This window comes from Camelus ferus, chromosome 12, assembly GCF_009834535.1.
Source record: "Camelus ferus isolate YT-003-E chromosome 12, BCGSAC_Cfer_1.0, whole genome shotgun sequence".
NCBI lineage: Eukaryota > Metazoa > Chordata > Mammalia > Artiodactyla > Camelidae > Camelus > Camelus ferus.
The window spans coordinates 43,180,185-43,204,718 of NC_045707.1; the positions used below are offsets into that span (position 1 = coordinate 43,180,185).

The following is a 24,534-nucleotide window of genomic DNA, read 5'->3' on the forward strand; positions in this document are numbered from 1 at the left end:
GCTCCAGTTTCATAATATCTCTTGTTGGCAATGACAGAAGAAACCTGGTGAGTCTGGGTAATTTTAAAACTGGTTAAAAAGCACTTTGAGGGAGCTGCTTTTTTTCTATACTGTCTGAAACACAATATTAAATAGTGGTACTCTTAGTAATCCATTTTCTTTGTCTTTGACATGGGTATAGTAGCTATCAAAAAGATGTGTCAAAACAACCAGGAAAATGTGAGACACCTTTTCCGTGGTTCAAATGAAGGATGAAATATACTTATGGCTGAGTTCCATGAGCTTCATTCACACTATCCAGCTTTCTTTCATTCTGGTCACATTCCAGAATTTAAAAATGGAAAATGGGTAATGTAAATGAAGAAATCAAGAAAGTTCATATTTTCTCTCGATTCCCTTCATATACAGAAGACAGCTGGTTGGGGAACATTCAAAGCAGAAGGCTCTCACATGTCAGTCATAATCAGACTGTGCAGTGCAGTAAACAGAGTGAGAAAACAGAAACAGAGAATCAGGGTCTGTGAAAGCCAGCAGCAGTCTCTAAAATAAGTGTCACTACATCTACATACATCTGTAGACCTCTTCTCTTTACTTTTTAATGAGTTTGTGCTGTTGGTGAATCACTGAAATGGTTTCCTCTCACCTTTTTATGTATTTTCTCTCCGATTATGTTCTCACCTGTCTCCTGCGGAAAATCTATCAGGCTAACTGTCAGGTAGGTTCTTCTTGATGTTTAATGTGCTTATGAGGAATAGCCATCACAAGAAATGAAGTAAACAGACCGTGGGTGACCTCTGATGTATGAGGAAACTAAACAGGAAAGGCAAATGCTAAATTATGGAGAAACTTTTTGCAGTTTCATAAAACCTGTTGAGGCTGCAAAATCTAAGCACATTCAGTCAGTGTGAACATCTATCAGAAGAACTTAGCCTCTGGGAATATAGCAGCTCTAAATGATACAGTAGGTTACCTGCGTGGTCTGGTTTTGCTGTGACTCAAAATACAGACTCCCTCAGGAGGGCTTTGATAGAGTGGTATTATATTCTATGTGGCCACGAGCAGTTCTGCTGTAAATATACTGTCATCTTTTGTAGATGTGGCCAGGTTCAAGAAAAATTCACAGTGATGTATTTTAAATCCCTGTTTTAAGGACATACTCAGACATGCCCCATGCCTTGAAGAAAGAAACTAGGAAGAAAGGAGGGGTGGTAGTATATATTTTGTTCATGCTAAACTTACCCTTGGAGTGCACCCTGACATGGCTTCACTCTATTCAAAAGAGCAGTCGCTTGAAATTGCAGTAGGAGACAGAGTTGTTCGTTTCTCCCCTTGGTGTCAGGGACAAGGAGTGTCCCTTCACCCACATGAAGCAGCAGAACAAGCTTTTTAGAGCCTCAAGTGCAAGACAGACTTCATAAACCCAGACCATGGATAAGCCCAAGAGAAGAGACATACATTCAAATTAGAGTATGTTTGGTGTGTGTGTGATGTGTGTGTATGTTGTTTTGAACTTGAGCACATTTTTCTCTTTCAAGAGGAAAAATTATGTGCTACAGTTGCCATGCAACACAGGCTGCTCTAACAGCTTTCTAATTTTAATTTCAGAAGTCTACAGAGCAAATGAAGAAGGTCCCTACCATTATTCTTTCAGTCTCTTATAAAGGAGTCAAATTTATTGATGCAACAAATAAGGTGAGTACTGCACCTCTCTTCGGTTTAGACACCAGATACAGTCCTGAGTAAATGATCTAGAGTCCTTTGCTTCCCGTTGTACCTGACATTCCTCCATTTTAATCACTCCCCACCCCCTGCCATCATGCTCCCTGAATGCAACTGTAGATATACACACACACTCATGGGCACGTTGCATTTGGGGGACTTGATCTAGGAGTCCTACACATATTTCACTTTCTCTTTTCTGTGGTAGCTTCTGTAATAGACTGTAGCCACTCATTATCTAGCATGTCCTTTTGGATCAAGAGAACATTAAAGCAGAAAAAAATAATCATGTCTAGAATGAAAATGCACCACTGTTATCATTCCTCCATCAGAGGAAGTGTCACTGGGTGAAAGGCTAGAACGTTTGTCTTTCCGTTTCTCTAGAGTCAGGCATGTCCTTTCTTCGATGTAGGTAGTGAATCCCTGACACCAGGAACATGTCCTCTGGCTTTTACATCATATAATTGCATTTCATTCTCAACCGTTGAGACGGAAGAGAGGGTTTCAACTGTATTGTTTTAAGAGACAGAAAAACTCAGGCCGTGCTGTGACTCTGCTGACTTGTGCTCACAGTGAACAGTTTGTGGACTCTGAGGTTGAGTATAGACAACTGGGTTGCATTTTACTTAGACAGTGTCCTTTCTTAGTGAGGGTGACAGAGTACTGGTGCTAGACGAGAAAGTTTGGGTGTGACCACTCTCACCCTCCATAGGCTCAAACCTGACTGGCTCCTCCTCACAAACCCCCAGATGTCCCTGTGTTTCATTCTTGGCCATTCCAATTGATAAAGTATAGAAAGAAGGGAAGTGAGGTACTCCCACTGGGAAACACCATTTGTTTTCTGGGCTGCTTACCCAGTGCTCCCAGCTGTACCCACTTCCATTTTGGAGAAAGGAAATAAGTCATGAAACAGGTGAACTTGAACAATGGTAATTTAGGATCAGGGCAACCGGATTTAGAGACAGTCTTTTCTGTCTGTGATAAACCTGAGCATCTGAATCAGCCCATTCAGAGTTTTCCCCATTTGTTTTCTGTAACGAAGAAGATTGCTGCGTCAGCAGTCAGATAAGCCCAGGCTCTCCAGTCTGCTTAGGAAAACAGCCTCGCCGTTTCACAAGCAGTTCTGAAACCGAAGCAGAAAGCTGATAGCCCAGCCTGATCGTGCTAGCTGCTGACGTCCAAAGCACACTCGGAGTCAGGTGCCTTACGGGGAATGACAGCTTCAGCCCAGCAGTGTGTCATTGACAGTTACTGTTGTCAGATTAGAGTTGTGGAGACCCTAATCAGAAAAATCCCAATCGATTTGCTTTCTTATTTCTTGGAAGCAACCGTAGTTGCTGGTGCACAAACTCCCTCTATCCTTAGATTATAGTCAGTTGGTTTAAAAAGTTTCAAAACTTTATGGAACTCTTCACTGAAGATGCCACTGCTGTCATTGTATCTAAATATTAAGAAAGGCTTTGGTATTTGGATGTTTCTTTTCCTAACCTGGAGCAGTCATCTCTACCCCATTTGCATTTGAAAACCATGGATGACAACATATTTTCACCGTATGAGCTGAATACTCTCTTAGATTAACAACCTGAGCAGGCTTGGATTCTGACAGTTTCTAAATGAATGGTGTTTGCCCTGAGAAGTTTCCAGAGTCTTAAGGCCGTCATCCCATGAAGCTGGTGTTACAAGTGGATGTACCTGTGTTAATGCCATCATCTCTAACCCACTGTCCACAATCAGAGGAAGGAGAGAGCTCCGTTGGTTCTGTGGCATTTTGCTTGCAGACACATCGAGGGCCATAGAGCTTGATCGCCTAGAGTTTGAGGAGAAGCTTCTGCTTCAGTCACCAGGACTGAGATGAGTTACCCATATATCTCTGCTCACTGATGACTGCTGTTTGGAAATATGAGCACCAAACGATATGCAAAGGTAATCTTGTGAATAAAGACACAAAATAAAGACAGCACGCATGTCTTTCCAGCCCTTGCAGTGTGAGCCTCAGCCTATTTTCAAAATCTAGAGCAAAGGCAAAGTGCATTTGTTGATGGCAGGTGGAGCCAGTGTCTCTAGGACTAGATGACAGCCTGTGCCTGGCTTTTTCGGGAATTTGAAGACATTGACTTCCATGCAGGTGGCTGTACAGGGTGCCCATCCCAGTGTCCTGGGAGATAGCTTATCTGCCCCAGTCTGATGGAGCTGGGGGGAGAGCAGTGCCCCGGAGCCCTAGTCCAGGAGTTGGTGTGTAAGAAACCAGAACAGAGAGCTTGTATTAGAAGGTAGAAGAAACAGTGTAAAGCTATGTTGCTGGAGTTTAACTGAGAAAGGCTGAGAAATGCCACACCAGCCGGGGCTGATGGCCTGGAGGATCCCCTGTTGAAAGACCATCCTCAAGTCGTGCTGTGAGAGGAACTGGGCTCACCTACCTCGATCCCAGTGGTGTCTGCAGTGATGTCGTGTGTGCCGCTCTGTCCAGTACGAAGACCAGCCTCTAATTAAGGCCTGCATCAGGAAAGGAGCAGATTGTTAAACTCCCTGTCCTGCTTTTGGTTTGTACCAGAGATGCCTCCCCTGGGCAGTGCTGTGAAGGGGGGCCACTTCTGTTTGAAGTGGAGGACTTGGGACACATAGACATCTTTGGAGACCTCACTGTGTGAGGTGCTTGTGGCCACGAAGCCTGTAATAAGACACAACCACAAGTCACAGCTCACTGTTCACATTTGATGTTTTCATTGTACTTTGTTCTTAAACAGCCCTCCCCTAACCATCACGTCTCTCTAACCCTGCCCTGTCGAGAGAGAGAGGTGTTCAGCCTGCACTGGACAATGGAATAACTGCAGGCCTCAGACCCCTCACTCAGCGGCTGTCCTGCAGTCACACAACCAGTTGGTTACAGAGAAAGACTAAAACTTGACTTTCTGGCTCCGTCACTGGGTGCTTTTTCTGTTACTCCACAGCTACCTTCCATGCGTTCTTTGGAGTGCAAGGATACTTCATTGTGTTTTAATGACTCTCCCATTCCTGTCGGCTCCCACTGGAAAGATGACCCCTGAGCAAAGCGCTTATTTCCTTTTACTCAAATAAAGAAGTGGCTTTGGCTGAGTTCATGGGGAAGAGTTAGGTGCCTAGTTACAAACTCGGAAATTTACTACCTAGCAACTTAGGAAACAAATTGAATCACAAAACCTGATTTAAGAAGGAAGAAACGAAGAATGGTCTTGGAACTTGGAATCGATTTCATACTAAAATGTTATAGATAAGTCACGTCAGCTTTCTGCAGGTCCATAGCCTGGAGGTCTCTCGAGCATGGCATTCTGCCAAGAGGACTGCAACTGTCTAGTTACAGATCCATCTTCAGATCAGTAGGGTCTTCTGAGCGGTTCCTACATCCAGCGTTTGGTGGAGGGTGGGTTGCACTTTGCCTTCTGCTCTGACCCCCTCCTCAGTCTCCCCATCCAGCTAAATAAGGAATGATGCGGTGCCTGGGTGTGTTGGTTGGTTTGTTTTGAATGCAAATTTCAACCAGGGCAGATGCTGGTTTTTTTAGGCACAGAATAACTTGGAACGTTTGCCCAAACAAGTGCCTGTTGTTTTTCAATCGCACATACTTCTAAGAAGCTCTGAGTCAAGTTAAGAGCCCGTTAAGCACGTGCACCGCTGTTACCTGCATTGCTCACTCTGCAGGTTGCTTCCAGGTGGCCCTTGGCCAGGGCCGCTGCCTCCGTGTCGGGGGGCACTCTCTGGAGGGGGGCTGCGTGGTCTCATTCAGAAAAGGCCTGGCCCGAGAAGGAGGAGACTCAGAGAAATGCCCTACCTGTCGGGGTCTGGAGGGGAGCCGGCAGAAGCCACTTTCTAGGATCCATCACTTCATTATCACACACACTTCTTAGAACCTGTCAGTTGGCTGGACCAAACAATTCTCTTGTACACCCACCAGCCAGACACGTCTTTAGGTGTTTCTCAACATGATGAAAGGCAACAGACAGGAAAAACAATCTCTCCCTGTTGAAAGAGACTGAGCTGCCAAGGCTTCTATCCCAAAGAACAGGCAGCCTGACCCCCTCCCCTCTCCTGTTCTCAAGCCTTTTAAAAGCCCTAGTCTCCCCAGAACACGCTTAGACTGGAAGGCTCAGTCACATAAAAAGAGTCCACTTTCAACTGCGGTACATGACTTGTACCTCACGATGATGCCAGCTTTTAGTTTGCGGAGGAGCCATTAATGGATGAACAGCAGGGGATGGAAAGAACATATCCCTCCTTGAGTTCTTTTCTAAGGAGGAGACAGCCATGCAGTCTCCATTCCACCTACAGCTGTAGTATCCTGAGTCTCAGAAATCATCCTATGCTTGGAGACCTGGCCTCGCCATCCTGTAGGGTGGACGGTGCAGAGCGATGGCAGTGTTTCAGTAGCGAGATCCTGCATCCTCACCACATTGTAGCACCACAGATATATCAAGAACTTCTGTCCCAACACAGACCATCAGTGTGAATTCACTTAAAATCTTTTTTTTTAAGTGCCAGTTAGGATGAGTGCCAGTAAAATGAGTTATTCTTAACTAATGATAGAATGTTTTTATTAGCCTTCCTTTCCTCTAGTTTAGACCCTGGGAACAGAGGAATAAAAGTTTCAGTGGTGGGAGAGGAGGCTGATTTGGGGATCAAGCAACACACCTTGGAGCTGAGATAGCCTGAGCTATTGGGGATTAGGGAAGTGGGGATTCCAGAAAATTGAGGGGAAAGGTCAAGAAAGACAGAGGGGAAATGTCTTAGTGCATTTAGGTTGCTGTAATAGATGACCATAGGTTGGGTTGCTTAAACAGTGAACATTTATTTCTCAGTTCTGGAGGCTGGAAAGTCCAAGATGAAGTCAGCAGATACTGAATCTTCAGTATCTGATGAGAGCCCTTTCCCTGCTTCATAACCGGCCGTCTTCCTGCTGTGTCCTCACGTGGCAGAGAGAGCCATCTAGCTCTCTTGCCTCTTCTTACAAAGACACTAATCCCATTCATGAGGGCCCTGCCGTCATGACCTAATCACCCAAAGGCCCACCTCCAATCACCATCACGTTGGGGGTTAGGATTTCAAGATATGAACTTGGGGAGGACACAGACATGCAGTTCATAATTAAAAAGAGACCCCCAAAGACACACTTTGCCTACTTTACAATTTTTCCCTGGGCCACAATGCTGTCACATACCATTGAAAATCATTGAGTGACATCTTGTGAATTGGCAAGGTTCAGGGAATTCAATGCAACAAAAATCACAGGGCACTTTTCACTGTAACCCTTTCCCGAGAAGTTGATCCACCTTATGCTATTAAAAAATCTCAAGAACACAAAATGCTAGTTTAGTTAAAAGTTGGAGCCAATGCTCTATTTCCAGTAATAGTGGATCCTGAACAGCTGAGATCAAATCCACACAGGCTCCGCAAAGTAATAGCAGCCCCAATTAAAATGATGGTGGAGGCTCTCAGCACCTGCTAACATTGTACCTGGAAAGACTGTGTAGATCTTACTAATTTTAAATTTAGGACTCACAAATTCCTATTTCGTTTTCTACTTGAAGAGATGCTATCTGAGTGGCAGAAGAAGACCATGACCTTCTATTTTGAAACTCTGTCTTGCAGCAGGATGGTACTTGTTTATGGGATTCTGATTTCAATCTGAGTTATTTTTGACAGCGCTGCATGTGGTGTCAACATACAGAGCCACTGTGGAGAATGCCTTAATTTAATTTTCTTTTATGTGTTAATTCTGTAATTGGTTCCCAAGCACACAGGGTAGAGTGAGGGGCGTGAAGTACTTGCCGGGGGTGCTGGCAGGGAAGGACATTTTGCAAGCATTGTCAGGCTTGATGGGCATACTCAGAGCATTCTATTCGCTTGGGTTATTTAAGACTGTGCAATTACAAAGTAATTAGGGTAAAAGCATTGAGGCTTTTAGATCTATGACGACTGCAGATAAACATAAATGGGATATTATGAGATTAAGAAGTGATTGCATAATTATGTGAAATTTTTTGCTTCTTAAGTACATCGATGTATCAAAAGAAGTTTCTAACAGGGTTTGCAGCCCAGAGGATGCTCCTTGGTTATTCTGTGCTTTGGGATAATGGTACTTAAACCTTTCCTCACTTACTTCCCACTGGTTATTCTTAGAGGCAGGTTGGGATGAGGGGGCTGTTAGGGAGATGGCATGAAAAAAATGCTAGCGAGGAAAAAAATGAAATGATGTGAAAGCAGTGAAAGGTGGGCACAAAGGGCATTGCAGCCTGAACTCTGCAGTCAGACAGCCCCCTAATTTCGGACCCAGCTCCACCACCTGCCCTGCATAAGGCATTTACACTCTCCGAGTACCGATTCCCCCCCCCACCCCCCGTGAGATGACGACCATGACCCTAGCACCCACTCAGCATCATACCCGGCAGATATGGTTAGCAAAGCACTGTTGTCCCCAGGGCCCTGCCTCAAGCATGCAGCACGGTGCCTCCCTCATCCCCCCTACACCTTAGTCTCCACGGAGTCTTCAAGAGAGACAGCGCCTTGACACTGTCCTCTACCTGCCCTGGCTCTGGGCACGTGGGGCAGCACAAGACGCTGGGCAGAAGGGGAACCAGCCTCCCAGCAGGCAGAGTGTAACAGGCAATCTGAGTTAGCAGGAGGCGGCAGGGACTCTCACAGGTGTACGTGGGAAATGGAAACAGCAAGCTGCTTAGTAACTACTGTTTTTTTTTTAAAGCATCTGCCCCCTCATACTGCTGCTTCACACAGCACCGATGAGAACCACTGCTCCAGGATGGGACTATTTCAGGTTGTATTTAATTGAATGAAAATATTCCTTCCAGACCTGGTGTACCTTTGTCCACAGATAGTGCATTGGGTCACTCCAAATGTTGTTGGTCTGGAATGTTCTAGGAAGGGGGAAAGCAGCTGCTTTCCAGGTCATTTGCCTTGGTTCTAAAATATGCTGGTTTGCAGAGGAAAACAATGGTCATTTATGTCATTTCTTCCAGAACATAATTGCTGAGCATGAAATTCGTAATATCTCCTGTGCTGCCCAGGACCCGGAAGACCTCTCAACGTTTGCTTATATCACAAAAGATTTGAAGTCCAATCACCACTACTGCCACGTGTTTACTGCCTTCGATGTGGTGAGTAATGACCCTATTTGGACAGACTAAATATTTCCCTGAATGTACTTGGACTTGATTGAAAGTTAAACTTGCAATTGAGATGCTTGGCTTGTTTATCAAGGATTGAGGTTTACCTGGTCTAAGGTCTTTTGCAGACTCAGCTTTTCTGAGCTTTTCTTATATTTTCACTCGTCCATTGAATTTAGAACTCCACTTGTATCTAGTATCTGAACTGCCATTGCTCAATCACTAACTTCACTTTTCAAATTTGACGAATTCCTTTCCTGGTACCAAAATACGGTAAATTTGTTCCAGCCTTTTGGTTCCTTCACTCAGTATTTTGGTTTCTCTGGTGACCATTTCTAAGTAGTAGTGCATGATAGTCTAGGTTTTTTTGGAAGAAAAATAAATTTCAATACCTCATGTAATATTTGTGCTTTTCTAGATTGAATAGTAGTTAAAGTAGACATCTATAAATAATAATTGGGAACACCAAGGTTTGGACCATTTAAATACGGCCCATATTCAGAAGTTAGTCTTGTAATGGCATCCTTGTGCTTTTACACCGCTCATAGTCTTGTTTGTTATTAAGTCTAAAGACTAGCCCGTATATTACAGACTTGGAAAATGAAAGCAGTTCTATAATAACAGTGTTACTTCAAGATATATGTACCTTCAAGACGGTACAAATTACTTGAGGACAACTCTACTACGTAGTGCCTTGGGCATTCTACATTTGAAGCAGACAGAACAGAGACAGCTACAACCAGGAAATAATTTGTAATCAGAAGAATTCTAAAATGTCACTTAAATTTGTCAGTTCTGCTCTGCTCAAGTTTTACAACACACATGTTTAAAGAGTTACACAGAAACTGCAGTGTAATATATTCTTGGGAGGCTGACCCACAGTTCAGTGTCGTGGGTTAGACCGCTACAAGCAATCTTGTTCCGTTCTGGTGAACTCCCATGGACCAAGGGCCACCGTAACCCAGAATTGACCCCTTTCTAAGGTATGTTAGGCTCATGCCCAGAGCTTTTTATCATGCTACTTGTGGCCCATCCTTTTCAATTTTAGAAGGTTGAAAAGCAGGAAAAAATGCTCATAGTGCCTTTAAATGTTTTCTCTATTTTGGGAGGCATGAGGTGAATAATGTACAGGTGCTACACGTTAATAGTGAGGGCTGCAGAGCAAAGCCCTCAAAGGCTGCTCTTAATACCGTGGGATGCGTTTGTTTGCATGGGATCAACGGTGTTGATTAAAGCCATTTCAGCATTAGGTTTCTGGTGCTTAGACACAACTTGCCGTTCTTTCTACAATGCAGTTGTTTCTTTAAACAGCAAAATTCCATTCTGTCTACATATATTTTGGTTTGCATGATACACCTTTGTGGGAGTTGCCAGGTGTCACAGAAAGAACCAGCTGCTCAGAGTGCACTTCTTGACTCGCTGCCTGTTCCCTGATCTTAGGTGAGTTGCAGGACCTTTCTGAGTCCTGATTTCCTTTGTCTGTAAAACAGGCACAAGGATCTGTCCCTCACAGGCTTTCACCAGGACTGAAATGATGAACGTAGGTAGAGCGCTCAGAAACAGTGCGTGTTGGATGTTAATTTCCTCTCCTTGCCTACCGACCTCACAGCTCACAGCCTGACCTTTTTCTGCTAAAAGACATAAGATAGAGTTGCCAGAAGTGTATTTATGGTCTGAAGTTTTCCCACTGCCCTTGTAAAGGAACAAAAAAAATAGAAGAATAAATAAAATGGAAGCAATAGAGAGAAAGCATAGACTCTGCAGGCCTTATATTGGTCTGTTGCTTCTATACGTGTTTTCATCAAATGTCAATATTAATACTCCAGCACTTGTCAGGATGAATTCTGGTCTTTCTTTGACTCTTGCAGTGTTTCTTTCTAAATTGGTTTTAGAGTAATATGTAATTTGCCTTCATAAGAGTATCCAAAACATTGTTCTCTCTTTTTTTCTTAATTGAAGTATAGTCAGTTTATAATGTCTCGATTTTTGGTGTACAACATAATACTTTAGTCATATAGGAACATACATATATTTGTTTTCATATTCTTTTTCACCATAAGTTACTACAAGATATTGAATATAGTTCCCTGTGCTATACAATAGAAACTTGTTTTAGTATCTGTAGATCTCGAACTCCCAATTTATCCTTTCTCACCTCCTCCCCCCCGGTAACCGTAAGTTTGTTTTCTATGTCTGTGGGTCTGTTTCTGTTTTGTAGATAAGTGCATTTGTCTTTTTTTTTTTTTTTTTTTTAGATTCCACATATGAGTGATATCATATGGTATTTTTCTTTCTCCTGGCTTACTTCACTTAGAATGACATTCCCCAGGGCCATCCATGTTGCTGCAAATGGCATTATTTTATTACTTTTATGGCTTAGTAGTATTCCATTGTATAAATATACCACATTGTATAATATACAGCTTTATCCAGTCATCTGTGAATGGACATTTAGGTTGTTTCCATGTCTTAGCTATTGTAAATAGTGCTGCTATGAACATTGGTGTGCAGGTGTCCTTTTGAATTAAGATTCCCTCTGGATATATGCCCAGGAGTGGGATTGCTGGATCATATGGTAAGTCTATTTTTAGTCTTTTGAGGAATCTCCATACTGTTTTCCACAGTGGCTGCACCAGACTGCATTCCAACAGTGTAGGAGGGCTCCCTTTTCTCCACACTCTCTCCAGCATTTATCATTTGTGGACTTTTGAATGATGGCCATTCTGACTGGTGTGAGGTGATACCACATTGTAGTTTTGATTTGCATTTCTGTGATAATTAGTGATATTGAGCATTTTTTCATATGCCTGTTGGCTATTTGTATGTCTTCACTGGAGAATTGCTTGTTTAGGTCTTCTGCCCATTGTTGGATTGGGTTATTTTTTTTCTTAAGTTGTATGAACTGTTTATATATTCTGTAAGTTAAGCCCTTGTCAGTCTCATCTTTTGCAGATATTTTTCTCCCATTCCGTAGGTTGTCATTTTGTTTTGCTTATACCATGGTGTTTTGATTACTGTAGCTCTGTAGTATTGTCTGAAGCCTGGGAAGATTACTCCTCCAGCATCATTCTTTTTCTTCAGTAATGCTTTGGCAATTCTAGGTCTTTTGTGATTCCATATAAATTTTAGGATTATTTGTTCTAGTTCTGTGAAAAACGTCCTGGGTAATTTGATAGGGATCACATTAAATCTATAGATTGCTTTGGGTAGTATGGCCATTTTAACAATATTGATTCTTCAAATCCAAGAGCATGGGATATCTTTCCATTTCTTTAAATAATCTTTAATTTCCTTAGTCAATGCAAAACGTTGTTCTCTTTTCAAACTAAAAATGATACCCATGGGTCATTTGGCCCCTTGAGTTTTTTAGCTTATGTATATTTGACGCAAGGTCACTGAGATGAAATGTGGAGGAAAAATGGTCAACTGTTTAGTTTTAAGATCAACATGATGTCCCTTATACATTTGGAAAACATGTGGAGAGTTGCCTCATCTTTTATCTTTTCATCCAGATGTTTGATTTATTGTAGACATTCACTTGCTTAGGAGTCTGGTATCAGCTCCAAAGGATTTTTTATCTTACACCACAAATCCACCATTTTTATCCTCTCTAGGTGAACAGTTTGTCTAACTTAAAAAATAGTAACAAAGGCCAGGAGCCTTGACCTGGGCCTTTGAGCAGTTTTGAGATGCACCAAGTTTTGCTTGCACTAAAAAAAAAAAAATCCTCTGAGCATGGATTTTGTATCTTTATGTAGGGCAGTTCAATATTCAGTCCAGTCTTGAAGCCTTAAAATTCTTTTGATCTGAATCAGTCCCCCATGCTGCCTAAGTGGCAAAAGAAAAGAAAAGAATACCTTGAGTATACATTTAATGTTTTAGCTGATCTGTATGAGTCAAATGCAGTTGTTGCTGCTTTGGCCTTGTATATCTTTTCTGGGCCACAAGATGTTTTTATGAATATCTGCTATTAAGAAATTTCAGTCATGTCTAGGAGACTTCCAATTTATGGAGAGCTGGATTTGAAATTCATTCATTTTCCCGTAGAAATCCTGTGGTCTGGGAAGGGAGGCCCAAGCCCTGCTACGAAAGTGAGCATGTGAATTTCACATAGTTCCTTTATTCCAGGATCGCAGAGCCTTCGATGGGCTCAGACTCCAGGAGTGGGTGGAGTGCGCCATGTTTCAGAGTTCATTTGGCATGGTAGTCTTTTTGAGGGGAGAGCTCCTCACAGGGGTGGCGTTCTGCAGAACACACTTCAGGAGAAATTACACCTAATGATCTCTAAGCCTGTTTCCATTACTTAGAATCTGAGCTAAATTCAGCTTGTATAATTTTCAGTTTTAAATGACAGGTAGATGACAATTTAAAGGACAAGAGCAAAAACAGATTTAGGGTTCCCAAAACCCGGAGTACCTACCGCTGAGCCCCAGCCCTGCTCTATGTTCTGGACTCACTGTCGTACGCACTCTCTTGGCAGCCCATTTCTGGTCACCTCTTTAACAGGACACATCCCCTGCAGAACAAGAGGCTGCCCAAACTCCACCTTCCCGGTAGTGAAAACTTGAGGGAAGAACGTAGGAGTGGGTGGGAAAAAGGAATGTATTATGAGACCAGAAGTTATGAGGCTTCAAACAATGGGTTCAACTTTTCCCTCCTCCTCTCTTAATCTCAAATGAGTGAGGGGGATTCCACGCTGCTGGAATTTCAGGAGGGAGATTGGGTGCTTCAGTGGCCACCAGATCCCAAGGCTGCAGGGATCAACCATAAAGGGCACCATAGAAAAGAGACAGGTGTAACCAAGGTCGATCCTGGACACTATCATCTTCTATATATTCACTGAGTTAATTCTCTGACCTAGGAATTGAGACTGAGATAGGTGGATGAGAAGGATTTTGATGCATTCTCTGTGGGACTGTCAGATTTATTTTAAAAATCTGGGAGGGACCACATTCAATAGCTTTAAAATATGAAAGTTTTGTTTTTTTAAATAGCATTAAAAGCCATGACTGCTGCTAGACCCTGGCTAATTCTCACTGCTCTATAAAGAACACGTCTGCAGTCTTTGATATTTTTAAGCATGCTCATTTTTCTCTTACTTAAAACACCCAAATTCTGTAATCTTCAGTGCATGTGGCTTAGACTGGCTCAGGAATGTGTAGGAAATGTAGAAGTCTTGATGCTGGTGGGTGGTGAGTGTGGGAGACGAGGCTCCCTCTTTCCTGTTGTTGCTTGGCGGAATGTGGGCCATGAAAGAATCTAAATGGAGAGAAACAGATATGACAAAAATGCAGAAAATCAGTCATCACGGGGGACAGAATTTTATAGGGCTCTTCCATCGGTATGTACTAGCAAGATTAAACTTAGCTGAAGAAGGACACCAGAGTCAACCACACTGTCGTGATCAGTTTAATGAAATTCCTGAGCCCTCTTTTTCTCCAGTTTTATTGATTGACAGTTGACATATAACACTGTATTTGTTTTAGGTGTACAACATAAGGATTTGATATATGTATATATTGCAAAATGATCAGCACAATAATTTAATATCCATCACCTCACATAGTTGTTACACATTGTTTTTTCTTGTGATAAGAACTTTAAGATTACTGTCTCAGCAGCTTTCAAATGTACAGTACAGCCATACCTCAAAGTTACTGCAGGTTCGGTTCCAGACCACCACAATAAATCGCATATCATGATAAAGTCCCATGAATTTTTTGGTTTCCCAGTGCATACAGAAATTATGTTTACACTGTACTGTAGCCTGTTCAGTGTGCAATAATAGCGTTATGTCTCAAACTATGTATATGCCTTAATTTAAAAATACTTTATCGCTAAAAAATGTTAACCATCAGTCTGAGCCTGCAGCAAGTCATAATCTTTTTGCAATGGGAACATTAAAGATCTGATCACAGTTCACAGTAACAAATATAGTAGTAACGAAAAAGTGAAATATGGTGAGAATTAAGTGAGCAAATGCTGTTGGAAAAATGGTGCCAACAAACTTGCTTAATGCAGGATTGCCACAAACCTTAAATTAAAAAAAAAAAAAAACTATCTGCAAAACACAGTGAAGCAAAGCACAGTAAACTGAGGTGTGCCTGTGCGGAGCTGATAACTGTCGTCACCATGCTGCATGTAGCGTCCCCGGGACTTACTTATAACTGGAAGTTCGTGCCTTTTGATCATTCCTCCCTTTATTAAACTCTGAGATTATTTCCATGGAGTAGTGTGGGGTTCCTGATGGAAAGTATTTATGATTTACGTTGCAGAGATTGGCCCCCGAAGTGGGAACTTACAGGTGCAGAAGAACTTCAATTATTGTCGACGTTAGTTGACTTCTGACAATGAAATTAATACTGTGTGTGGAGCAAGGTGGTCTCTCATTCTGTTTCTCATTTTCTCCCCCTGAGAATGGCCCTCAACCTGTTTTACTATGATACTATGAAAATAAATTGCAATGTAAGAAAATGTTGAAGTGCAGAAGAGCCCTTAAGATGGGACTGTTAACACTTTCCCTGGCTAGTCTCCCACTTACAAAGTAGCCACTGTTCTTTTTTTTATTCTCATTTATTATTTTTTAAATTAATATTTTTGGCTGAAGGTAATTATGTTTATTCATCTGTTTATTTAACGGAGGTACTATTACCAAGTCCATACTCATTCTGTTGCCACACAACAGACCAGTAAATTGGGAGACGAGGTGTTGGGGCAAGGAATAGTGACTTTATTCGGAAAGCCAGCAGACTGATGTCTTGGAGGACCATCCTCCTCCAGTCAGAATACAGGCTCCTTTTATTTAAAAACAACAACAACAACACAGGGCAGGGGGTGTGGTTGATTGTTGCAAACTTCTTGGTGTAGGAATTCTCTGTTCCTGCAGCTGCCCACGTGGGCCAAGTCATGGTGCTCCTGCAAAACCTCCAACAAAACAAATGTTATTCTCTGTTCTGCAACTTGTTACCTTTATGTGAGTGCAGAGCTAGCAAGACTAAGTCTAGGAAACAGGGCTCAGTGGTCAAAGCCAAAGGAACAGATCCAGTATCGGGTCAGATTTGTTCTCCTCTATTACAGTACTAGGGCTTAAACCTGGGACCTTGTGCATGCTATGCATGCTCTCTACCACTGAGCTATACCCTCCCCACAACCTACTCTTAAGTAGAAGCCATTCCCTGCCCCTGAGCAGCCCCTGAAACTCATCAGCAAGTCGGGACCCTGCTCCCGAGAGCAGCCCCAGGGACCGAATCACAGAGGTAGCACTCCCACTCACCCTTACATACCACCACCCACCCCCACCAAAAGGGAAAATAGATTAACACTGCTGGGTTGCATTTATCCATACCCTCTCTCTATTGGTGTAACTCGTTGAGAATTAATCAAGTCACAAAGCCAAAGGTGGGTGAATATTCAGAGAAAAATAGTAAATTTTTTTCTCTCATACCTGTTTTTTGGAGAGAAGGGGGAATGGATGTTATCACAGCCTTACGTCAACCCCATTTTTTGTGAAGTTAGAAAGTAGGCATTCTGATTTCTTTTCACAGATTGTTTGGGAGCATTCATACATGTATTCATTATAGCCCCTCCCAAATGACTGAAATTCAAATGTCATGTCTAGGGGTGAGGCCTTTAGAATCAACCTAGTTTTGAATCCCAGGTCAGCACTTCGTTTCATAGTTTGGGCAAGAATGCCTCCAATCCTGTTTCCCCATCTGTAAAACAGAGGTAACAGTGGCACCCCTGCCTATGGTCATTGTAAGGATTAAGCGAGATCACGCACGTCTGTGTCCAGCACGTGGTGTTCAGTTGCTAGCTGCTGGTGACAGAGCAGCAGCAGCAGCAGCGGTTATGGGGGTAGTTGTGTTTTTTCTTGTCAGACCCCAGGTGACGATTTATGTCCCAGTTTTTGGTTTCCAACATGCGTTTGCTGTGGCAGAATCCCACCCCGAGGGGAAGAGTCCAGGTCTATGTGAAATGGATTTCTCCATTTATTGAGTGCCCACCGTGAGTCAGCCACACAGCCCTGCTCTCCTTCAGCAGCAGAAGGGGCAGAACAAGGAGTTGCAGTGAAAGCCTGTCCCGGCTGCCCTGCATTTGTGCGGCACCCAGCAGGCAGGGGCTCCCAGGGGAGGTGCGGGGGCTGGAGGCTGAGCAGTTGAGTTTGTGTGAACACGTGGCAACCTTGGAGGCATGACGATTCGTTAATTCACTTTGGTAAGATGAGCTGAGGCATCTGCAGTTAGCAAAGAAAAAGTCATTTTTATCAACTGTGCCTGTTACGCCAAGGAAGTAGAATTGCCCATTTGAGAAAGATTTTTAACAAGGGTTAAAATTTGGTGAGCAAAAAGGGTCTTAAATTTGATAAGGTGTCCCTTCTTGAAGGCATCACAAGTTGGTGAAGGGTGTACTGTAGCTTCCACTAGGAGCTTTTACTTCTGAAGAGTAGGGAGGAGTTGAAATGGAGCAAATCTCTCTTCTGCACGCCCTTTCCCCATATCCCTGCCAAGTAGTAGGACAGACAGCCGTCCTGTTTCCCTTCTGCCCTGCAAACCAGCCCCTCAGCATGGGTGTGAGAGGCCTGTGGTCCGGCCCCCGTAGGCGGTGGTTGCATGTGGACAAGTGTGGGATCTCCATGGAGAACCGGAAATGTTGTAAGAAAGCAAGTCATGATTTAGCTAGTAGGGCCCAACCTCCTTTTACTCCTTCGCTGAGCTGATGACACTCATGTACTCAGAGTGAGGCTGAAGTTAAACTTTAGCAGGTGTGATGGAATGCTCAGCCACTTTCACATACCTGGTTTTTGAAGACCATTTAATGGCATGCAAAAACCATTCATGATTTAATATGGCATGAAAAAGCAACTTGTGAATCTACACATGAAGTAGAAGTCTGATTTTGTTTTTTAAATCACATATATAAATACTCATAGTTTATAAAAGTACTTGTGTATATATACAAATGTAAAAAAAAAATTAAACCAAAATGTAACAGTGGCTATATCCCAGCAGTAGAATTTTACAGGTGATTTTTACTTTTCTTCTTTATGTATTTTCAAAAATTGCTAAGTGTACCTGTTATAATTAAGGAGAAATTTTTTTTTAATTGAAGTAAGCTGGTTTACAATGTTGTGTTAGTTTCAGGTGTACAGCAAAGTGATTCAGATATACATATACATATATATATTCTTTTTCAGATTTTTTTCCATTCTAGGTTATTACAAGATAATGAATATAGTTCCCTGTGCCTTGTTGCTTATCTGTTTTACAGTAATGTGCATGTTAATCCCCAACTCCTTGTTATCCCTCCCACCCCTTTCCCCTTTGGTAACCATAAGTTTATTTTCTATGTCTGTGAATCTATTTGTTCTATTAATAAGTTCATTTGTAAATTTTTTCAGATTCTATATAGAAGTGATATCATATATTTTGTCTTTCTCTGACTTACTTCACTTAATATGATAATCTCTAGGTCCATCCATGTTGCTGCAAATGGCATTATTTCTTTCTTTTTTATGGCTAAGTAACAGTCCACTTGTGTGTGTGTGTGTGTGTACACATACACACAAACACCACATCTTCTTTACCCATACATCCGTCATTGAAAATTTAGGTTTGTTTCCATGTTTTGGCTATTTTAAGTAGTGCTGCTATGAACACTGAGGTGCACGTGCCTTTTCAAATTACAGTTTTTTCCAGATACATGCCCAGGACTGGGATTGCTGGATCATATGGTAACCCTATGTTTAGTTTTTTAAGGAAACTCCATACTGTCCTCCATAGTGGCTGCCCAATTTACATTCCCACCAACAGTGTAGGAGGGTTCCTTTTTCTCCATATCCTCTCCAGCATTTATCGTTTGTGGACTTTTTAATGATGGCCGTTCTGACTGGTGTGAAGTGACACTTCACTGTGGTTTTGATTTGCGTTTCTCTGATAATTAGCAATACTGAGCATCTTTTCATGTGCCCGTTGGCCATCTATATGTCTTCTTTGGATATACGTCTATGTAGGTCTTCTGCCTATTTTTTGATTGGGTTGTTTGTTTTTTTGATATTAAGCTTTATTAGCTCTTTGTATATTTTGAAAATTAATCCCATGTTGGTCTTGTCATTTGCAAATATTTTCTCTCATTCTGTAGGTTGTGTTTTCATTTTGTCTATAAATTTCTTTGCTGTACAAAGGCTTTTAAGTTTAATTAGGTCCCATTTTCTTATTTTTGCTTTTATTTCCATTACTTCAGAAGGCGGATCAAAAAAATATTGCTGTGATTTATGTCATAGTGCTCTGTCTGTGTTTTCCTTTAGGAGTTTTAGAGTATCCAGTCTTACATTTAGGTGTTTAATCCACTTTGAGTTTATTTTGGTATATGGTATTAGAGAATGTTCTTTTATATGTAGCTGTCCAGTTCCCAGCACTGCTTATTGAAGAGACTATCTTTTTTCCATTGTATATTCTTGCCTCCTTTGTTATAGATTTAGTTGATTATGAGTGCTTGGTTTTATTTCTGGGCTTTTCTATTCCGTTCCATTGATCTATGCGTCTGTTTTTGTGCCAGTACCATACTGTTTTGATTCCTGTTGCTTTGTAGTATAGCCTGAGGTCAGGGAGCCTGATTCCTCCAGCTCTGTGCTTTCTTAAGATTGTTTTGGCTATTTGGGGTCTTTTGTGTTTCCATACAAATTTTAAATTATTTGTTCTAGTTCTGTGAAAAATGCCATTGGTAATTTGATAGGAATCACACTGAATCTGTGTATTGCCTCAGGTAGTATGATCATTTTAACAACATTGATTCTTCTAATCTAAGAACATGGTATATCTTTCCATCTGTTTGTGTCGTCTTTAATTTCTTTCATCAGTGTGTTACAGTTTTCTGAGTACAGGTCTTTTGACTCCTTACGTAGGTTTATGCCTAAGTATTTTATTCTTTTTGATGCAACGGCAAATGGGATTGTTTCCTTTGTTTCTCTTTCTGACAATTTGTTATTAGTGTATAGAAACGCAGCTAACTTCTGTATGTTAATCTTGTATCCTGCAACTTTACTGACTTCATTGATGCGCCCCAGTAGTTTTCTGGTAGCATCTTTTGGACTTTCTGTGTATAGTATCATGTCACCTGCAGACAGTGACAGTTTTACTCCTTCCTTTCCAATTTGGATTACTTTTATTTCTTTTTCTTCTCTGATTACTGTGGGGAGGAATTCCAAAACTACGTAAAAGTGATGAGAGTGGGCATACTTACCTATTCTTGATCTTAGAGGGAATGCTTTCAGCTTTTCACCGTTGACTATGATGTTAATTGTGGACTTCTCATATATGGTCTTTATTATTGAGGTATGTTCCCTCTATGCCCACTTTCTGGAGTGTTTTTATCATAAATGGATGTTGAATTTTAGCAAAAGTTTTTTCTGCATCTGTTGAGATCATCATGATTTTCAGTCTTCAGTTTGTTAATGTGGTGTGTGTCACACTGTTTGACTTGCAGATACTGAAAAATCCCTGCATCCCTGGGATAAATTCCTTGTCATGGCGTATGATCCTTTTCATACTGTTGGAGTCAGTTTGCTAGTATTTTGTTCAGGATTTTTGCGTTTATGTTCATCAGTGATACTGGCTTGTAATTTTCTTTTTTTTGTGATTATCTTTGCCTGATTTTGGTATCAGGGTGATGGTGGCCTCACAGAATGAGTTTGGAAGTGTTCCTTCCTCTGCAGTGTTTTTTAAATTGAAGTATAGCTGATTTACAATGCTGTGTTAATTTCTGGTATATAGCATAGTGATTCATTTGTACATATATACATACTCCTTTTCATATTCTTTTTCATTATAGACTATTACACGGTATTAAATATAGTTCCGTGTGCTATACAGTAGGACCTTGATGTTTATCTATTTTGTATATAGTAGTTCATATCTGCAAATCCCAAACCCCCAATTTATCCCTCTCCACTCCTTTCCCACACCAGTAACCTTAAGTTTGTTTTCTATGTCTGTGAGTCTGTTTTATAAATAAGTTCATTTGTGTCTGTTTTTTTAATTGAACTAGTCAATTACAATGTGTCAATCTCTGATGTTCAGCACAATGTCCCAGTCATACATATACATACATATATTTATTTTCACACTTTTTCCATTAAATGTTATTACAAGATATTGAACATATCTTGTAATATGTTCCCTGTGCTGTACAAAAGAAACTTTTAAAAATCTATTTTTATATATAGTGGCTAACATTTGTAAATCTTAAACTCCCAAATTTATCCCTTGCCACCATCTTTCCCAGGTAACTGTAAGATTGTTTACTAAGTCTGCAAGTCTGTTTCTGTTTTGTAGATGAGTTCGTGGTGTCTTTTTTTTTTTTTTTTAAGATTCCACATATAAATGATATCATATGGTATTTTTCTTTCTCTTTCTGGCTTGCTTCACTTAGTATGACGATCTCCAGTTCCATTCATCTTGTTGCAAATGGCATTATTTCATTCCTTTTTATGACTGAGTAGTCAGAAGAGTAGGCATTAACTCTTCTCTAAATGTTTGGTAGAATTCACCTGTGAAGCCTATCTACTCCTGGACTTTTGTTTGTTGGGAGTTTTGTAATTACTGATTCAGTTTCAGTACTGGTCTGTTCATGTTGTGTATTTCTTCCTGGTTCAGTCTCAGGCGATTGTGCCTTTCTAAGAATTTGTTGATTTTATTGGCTTATAGTTGCTCATAGGGAAGAATATCAATTTCATGATTCTTCTAATTAGTTGAAATTAGCCCTAAAGAACCTATCTGCATTTTGCCCAGTTGCTGTGTCAGCCCTGCACTAGACAGGCATCTTAGCAGAATGCTTAACATTTATTTCTTAACGCTAAAGACCTGTGATTGGGCAGTATTTGTTACTGTAAATACAATCTATCAAGATTAATCTCAGACTTGTACTTGAGGGAACTAACTTGGTAGAGCTAAAGAGATGTCAGTGAATTCTGTGACTACGCCCAGAATATTCTCAGTTATTTTTGCCTCAAGACGTGGGTGAAGCAAGTTGTAGACAAAACTTACCCTGGCTCTTAAAAAACAAGAAGTATAAGCAAAATACAGCCAAGAGAAATGTGGCTTCTTTCTGGAAGATCCCACCATAGTCCCATATTGAAAAACACCTTCGTCTTCAGGCCTTAATGACATCCCTTGCATTGGTTTAGCGTTTGTTGACCCAGGTCTGCCTGTGGGAGAGAAGACAGGAGGAAAGAACTGGCTCTGGCCATCCTTAGGCACACATCTTTCCCTTAAGGTGCAAGTCCTCTTATTTTAGGGAGCCTCCTTTTTTCATTTCCTCCAACAAACATTTGTTGAGCACCTGATGTGTCTGTCCTAAGCCCTAGAGACGCTCAGCCTGCTGGGGGAGTTGAATCTATAAAGAGAAAATCCTAATAAACGCCACACAGTCGGTGGAGCTGCGCCTGAGGCACAGTGGAGCCACCAGAGTAGGGGCACCTTGCTGTTTTAACAGTAGGACCCACTGCCTAACAGTTACTGTTAAGCATTAAGTGAGGTAACACATCCGTGTGAGAGGAAGTCGGTGTGGTTGCAGTTCACCGATGGTCTGACTTGGTGCAGGGATCAAACCTGGCACAGCTACAAGAGTGGACTGATTGCATGTCCATAAGTTGATGTCCAGCATTTTCCAGCTGGGTTTGGTAGAAATTGGACAGTAGAAGATTTGACTCTTTGCTCTGTACTTGAAGTACAACTATTGGGGTTCCAGGTTAAAGGAAGAGTTGAGTATTCTAAAATTCAACTGATCAGATGCTAGAATTGACACCCAGTGTGAAAACTGAAAAGCGTAAATAACATTCTTGGCCAGCTCCGCTGGTACATGGGGGTGAGCAATGGGAAGGCCAGCAAACGGGACCCAGATTTTGCCCGGATAACAGTTCCCAGCCCTCTCTGCCAAGGAGTAAAGAGGCAGGAGATGTATAAAGAATGAGTAAGATTATTTTGAGCTAGATTATTTTCTCTTGTTTTTAGTTATCAAAATGGAAAAGCTTATTTTTTTTTATTTAAAATTATCCATCTGTATTTGACTAACCTTCAAAACATACAAATAAGTATAAAGAAGAGAAAAACCATCCACAACGTCAACACTCAGTGATAACCACCAGTAATGTTTTGCTATATATTCCTGTTTCCTCCACATGTAGACAGATACCATCTATGTTTGTATGTGTACATAAGTTTTAGTCTTTTTTTTATTGAAGTATAGTTGATTTACAATATTGTGTTAGTTTCAGGTATACAGCAAAGTGATTCAGTTACATATTTTATATATATATATATATATATATATATATATATATATAAAAAATATATATTTTTCCCCAGTTCTTTTCCATTATAGGTTATTATAAGATACTGAGTATAGTTATCTGTGCTATATAGTAAATCTTTGTTGTTTACCTATTTTTTATATATGGTAGTATGTATTTGGAGTATGTGATTACTGTTTACTTAGTCTTTTAGCCAGGTTTTTAAACACCTCAGTTTTTATTTTCAGTGGCTGCCTTTGTGTCCCACCGCATGGATCTGTGTAGTGTACTTAGTCAGGACCCTATTAAGGAACATTTTAAATACTATGATGAATATTCCTGCAAATACGCCACTGAACTCTTGAGCCCAAAAGATTTTCAAATCCGAAGTTTCCAACACAGAAAAATCCTTGTGATGCTCCTGTTAATGTAAGTTAATTTCCTCGGTGGCCAGGGTTTTTCTAAGGGACAGACTGCCTACAGTCTATCCTGCAGTTATTTTTTTGTTTTTCAGAATTACTCCATCATTTATTCACCTTACCCTGTACTGATTAACAGTTGGATCATACACAGAATTTTCACATAACAGTGCGTTTCAGGGCACAGTCATGCCTTGTGCACCTGTATGAGTATTTCTGTAGCCAAATTTCCTAAAAGTGGAATTTGAGATAATGGCTAAGAACATTGAAAATTTAGACATTGTCAACTGCTTGTGAGAAATGTAGACTCCCACCAACAGCAGCACTTCATCCTCACTAATGCTGGGTACTGTCACTCTTTAAATTTTGCCTAATCGACCAGTGAAATATATGTATAAACCTCTTGTAATGGAAGTGTTAACTAACCTTATTGTGGCCATCGTTTCATACAGGTATCAAATCATCACAGTCGTACACCGTAGAGTTACACATGTTATTTGTCAGTAACATCTCAATAAACCTAAAAAATGAAAGTAAAAGAAAAAAATCCCCTCTAAATGTGTTTTTCTAGACTAGTTCCACTTATAGGCAGTGACTGGATGATTTTTCAACAGTGAGTAGAAATAAGCTGTGGGGTTAGCATCAAACTTGTGCAACTCTGCCTGACCTGATCACATGCACAGGGGTGAATTGGCCTTACTCCTGATGTAGCGTTTGGTTTTTTTTTTTTCTTTAACATTTTTCTATTGAGTTATAGTCATTTTACAATGTTGTGTCAAATAGAGTTTGGTTCTTATTTGTATTTTTCTGTGGTCCCAATATCTTCAGTTGTTTAATTTAACCTGTAGCACCTCAGAAATATCCTTTGCATATTGAAGTACAGGTGATTTGCAATGTGTTAGTTTCTGGTGTACAGCACAGTGATTCATTTATATATGTGTATGTATGTATATATATTCCT

At 40.9% G+C, this 24,534-nt stretch overlaps 2 protein-coding genes across 9 annotated transcripts in view; one reads left to right on the forward strand and one right to left on the reverse strand.

Moving 5' to 3' along the window:
• Positions 1-24,534, forward strand: part of ANKS1B (ankyrin repeat and sterile alpha motif domain containing 1B) — an 860,521-nt gene that overhangs the window by 821,993 nt on the left and 13,994 nt on the right. For all 8 annotated transcript variants that reach the window (XM_032493560.1, XM_032493561.1, XM_032493562.1 and 5 more), the window contains 3 exons: positions 704-715; positions 1,606-1,692; positions 8,724-8,861. In XM_032493560.1, coding sequence (XP_032349451.1) covers positions 704-715; positions 1,606-1,692; positions 8,724-8,861 — 237 coding nt within the window. The remainder of the gene's footprint in view (positions 1-703; positions 716-1,605; positions 1,693-8,723; positions 8,862-24,534) is intronic.
• Positions 14,382-24,534, reverse strand: part of APAF1 (apoptotic peptidase activating factor 1) — a 116,447-nt gene continuing 106,294 nt past the window's right edge. The window contains exon 31 of the transcript XR_004324708.1: positions 14,382-17,103. The gene's annotated coding sequence lies outside the window, so the exon portion shown is untranslated. The remainder of the gene's footprint in view (positions 17,104-24,534) is intronic.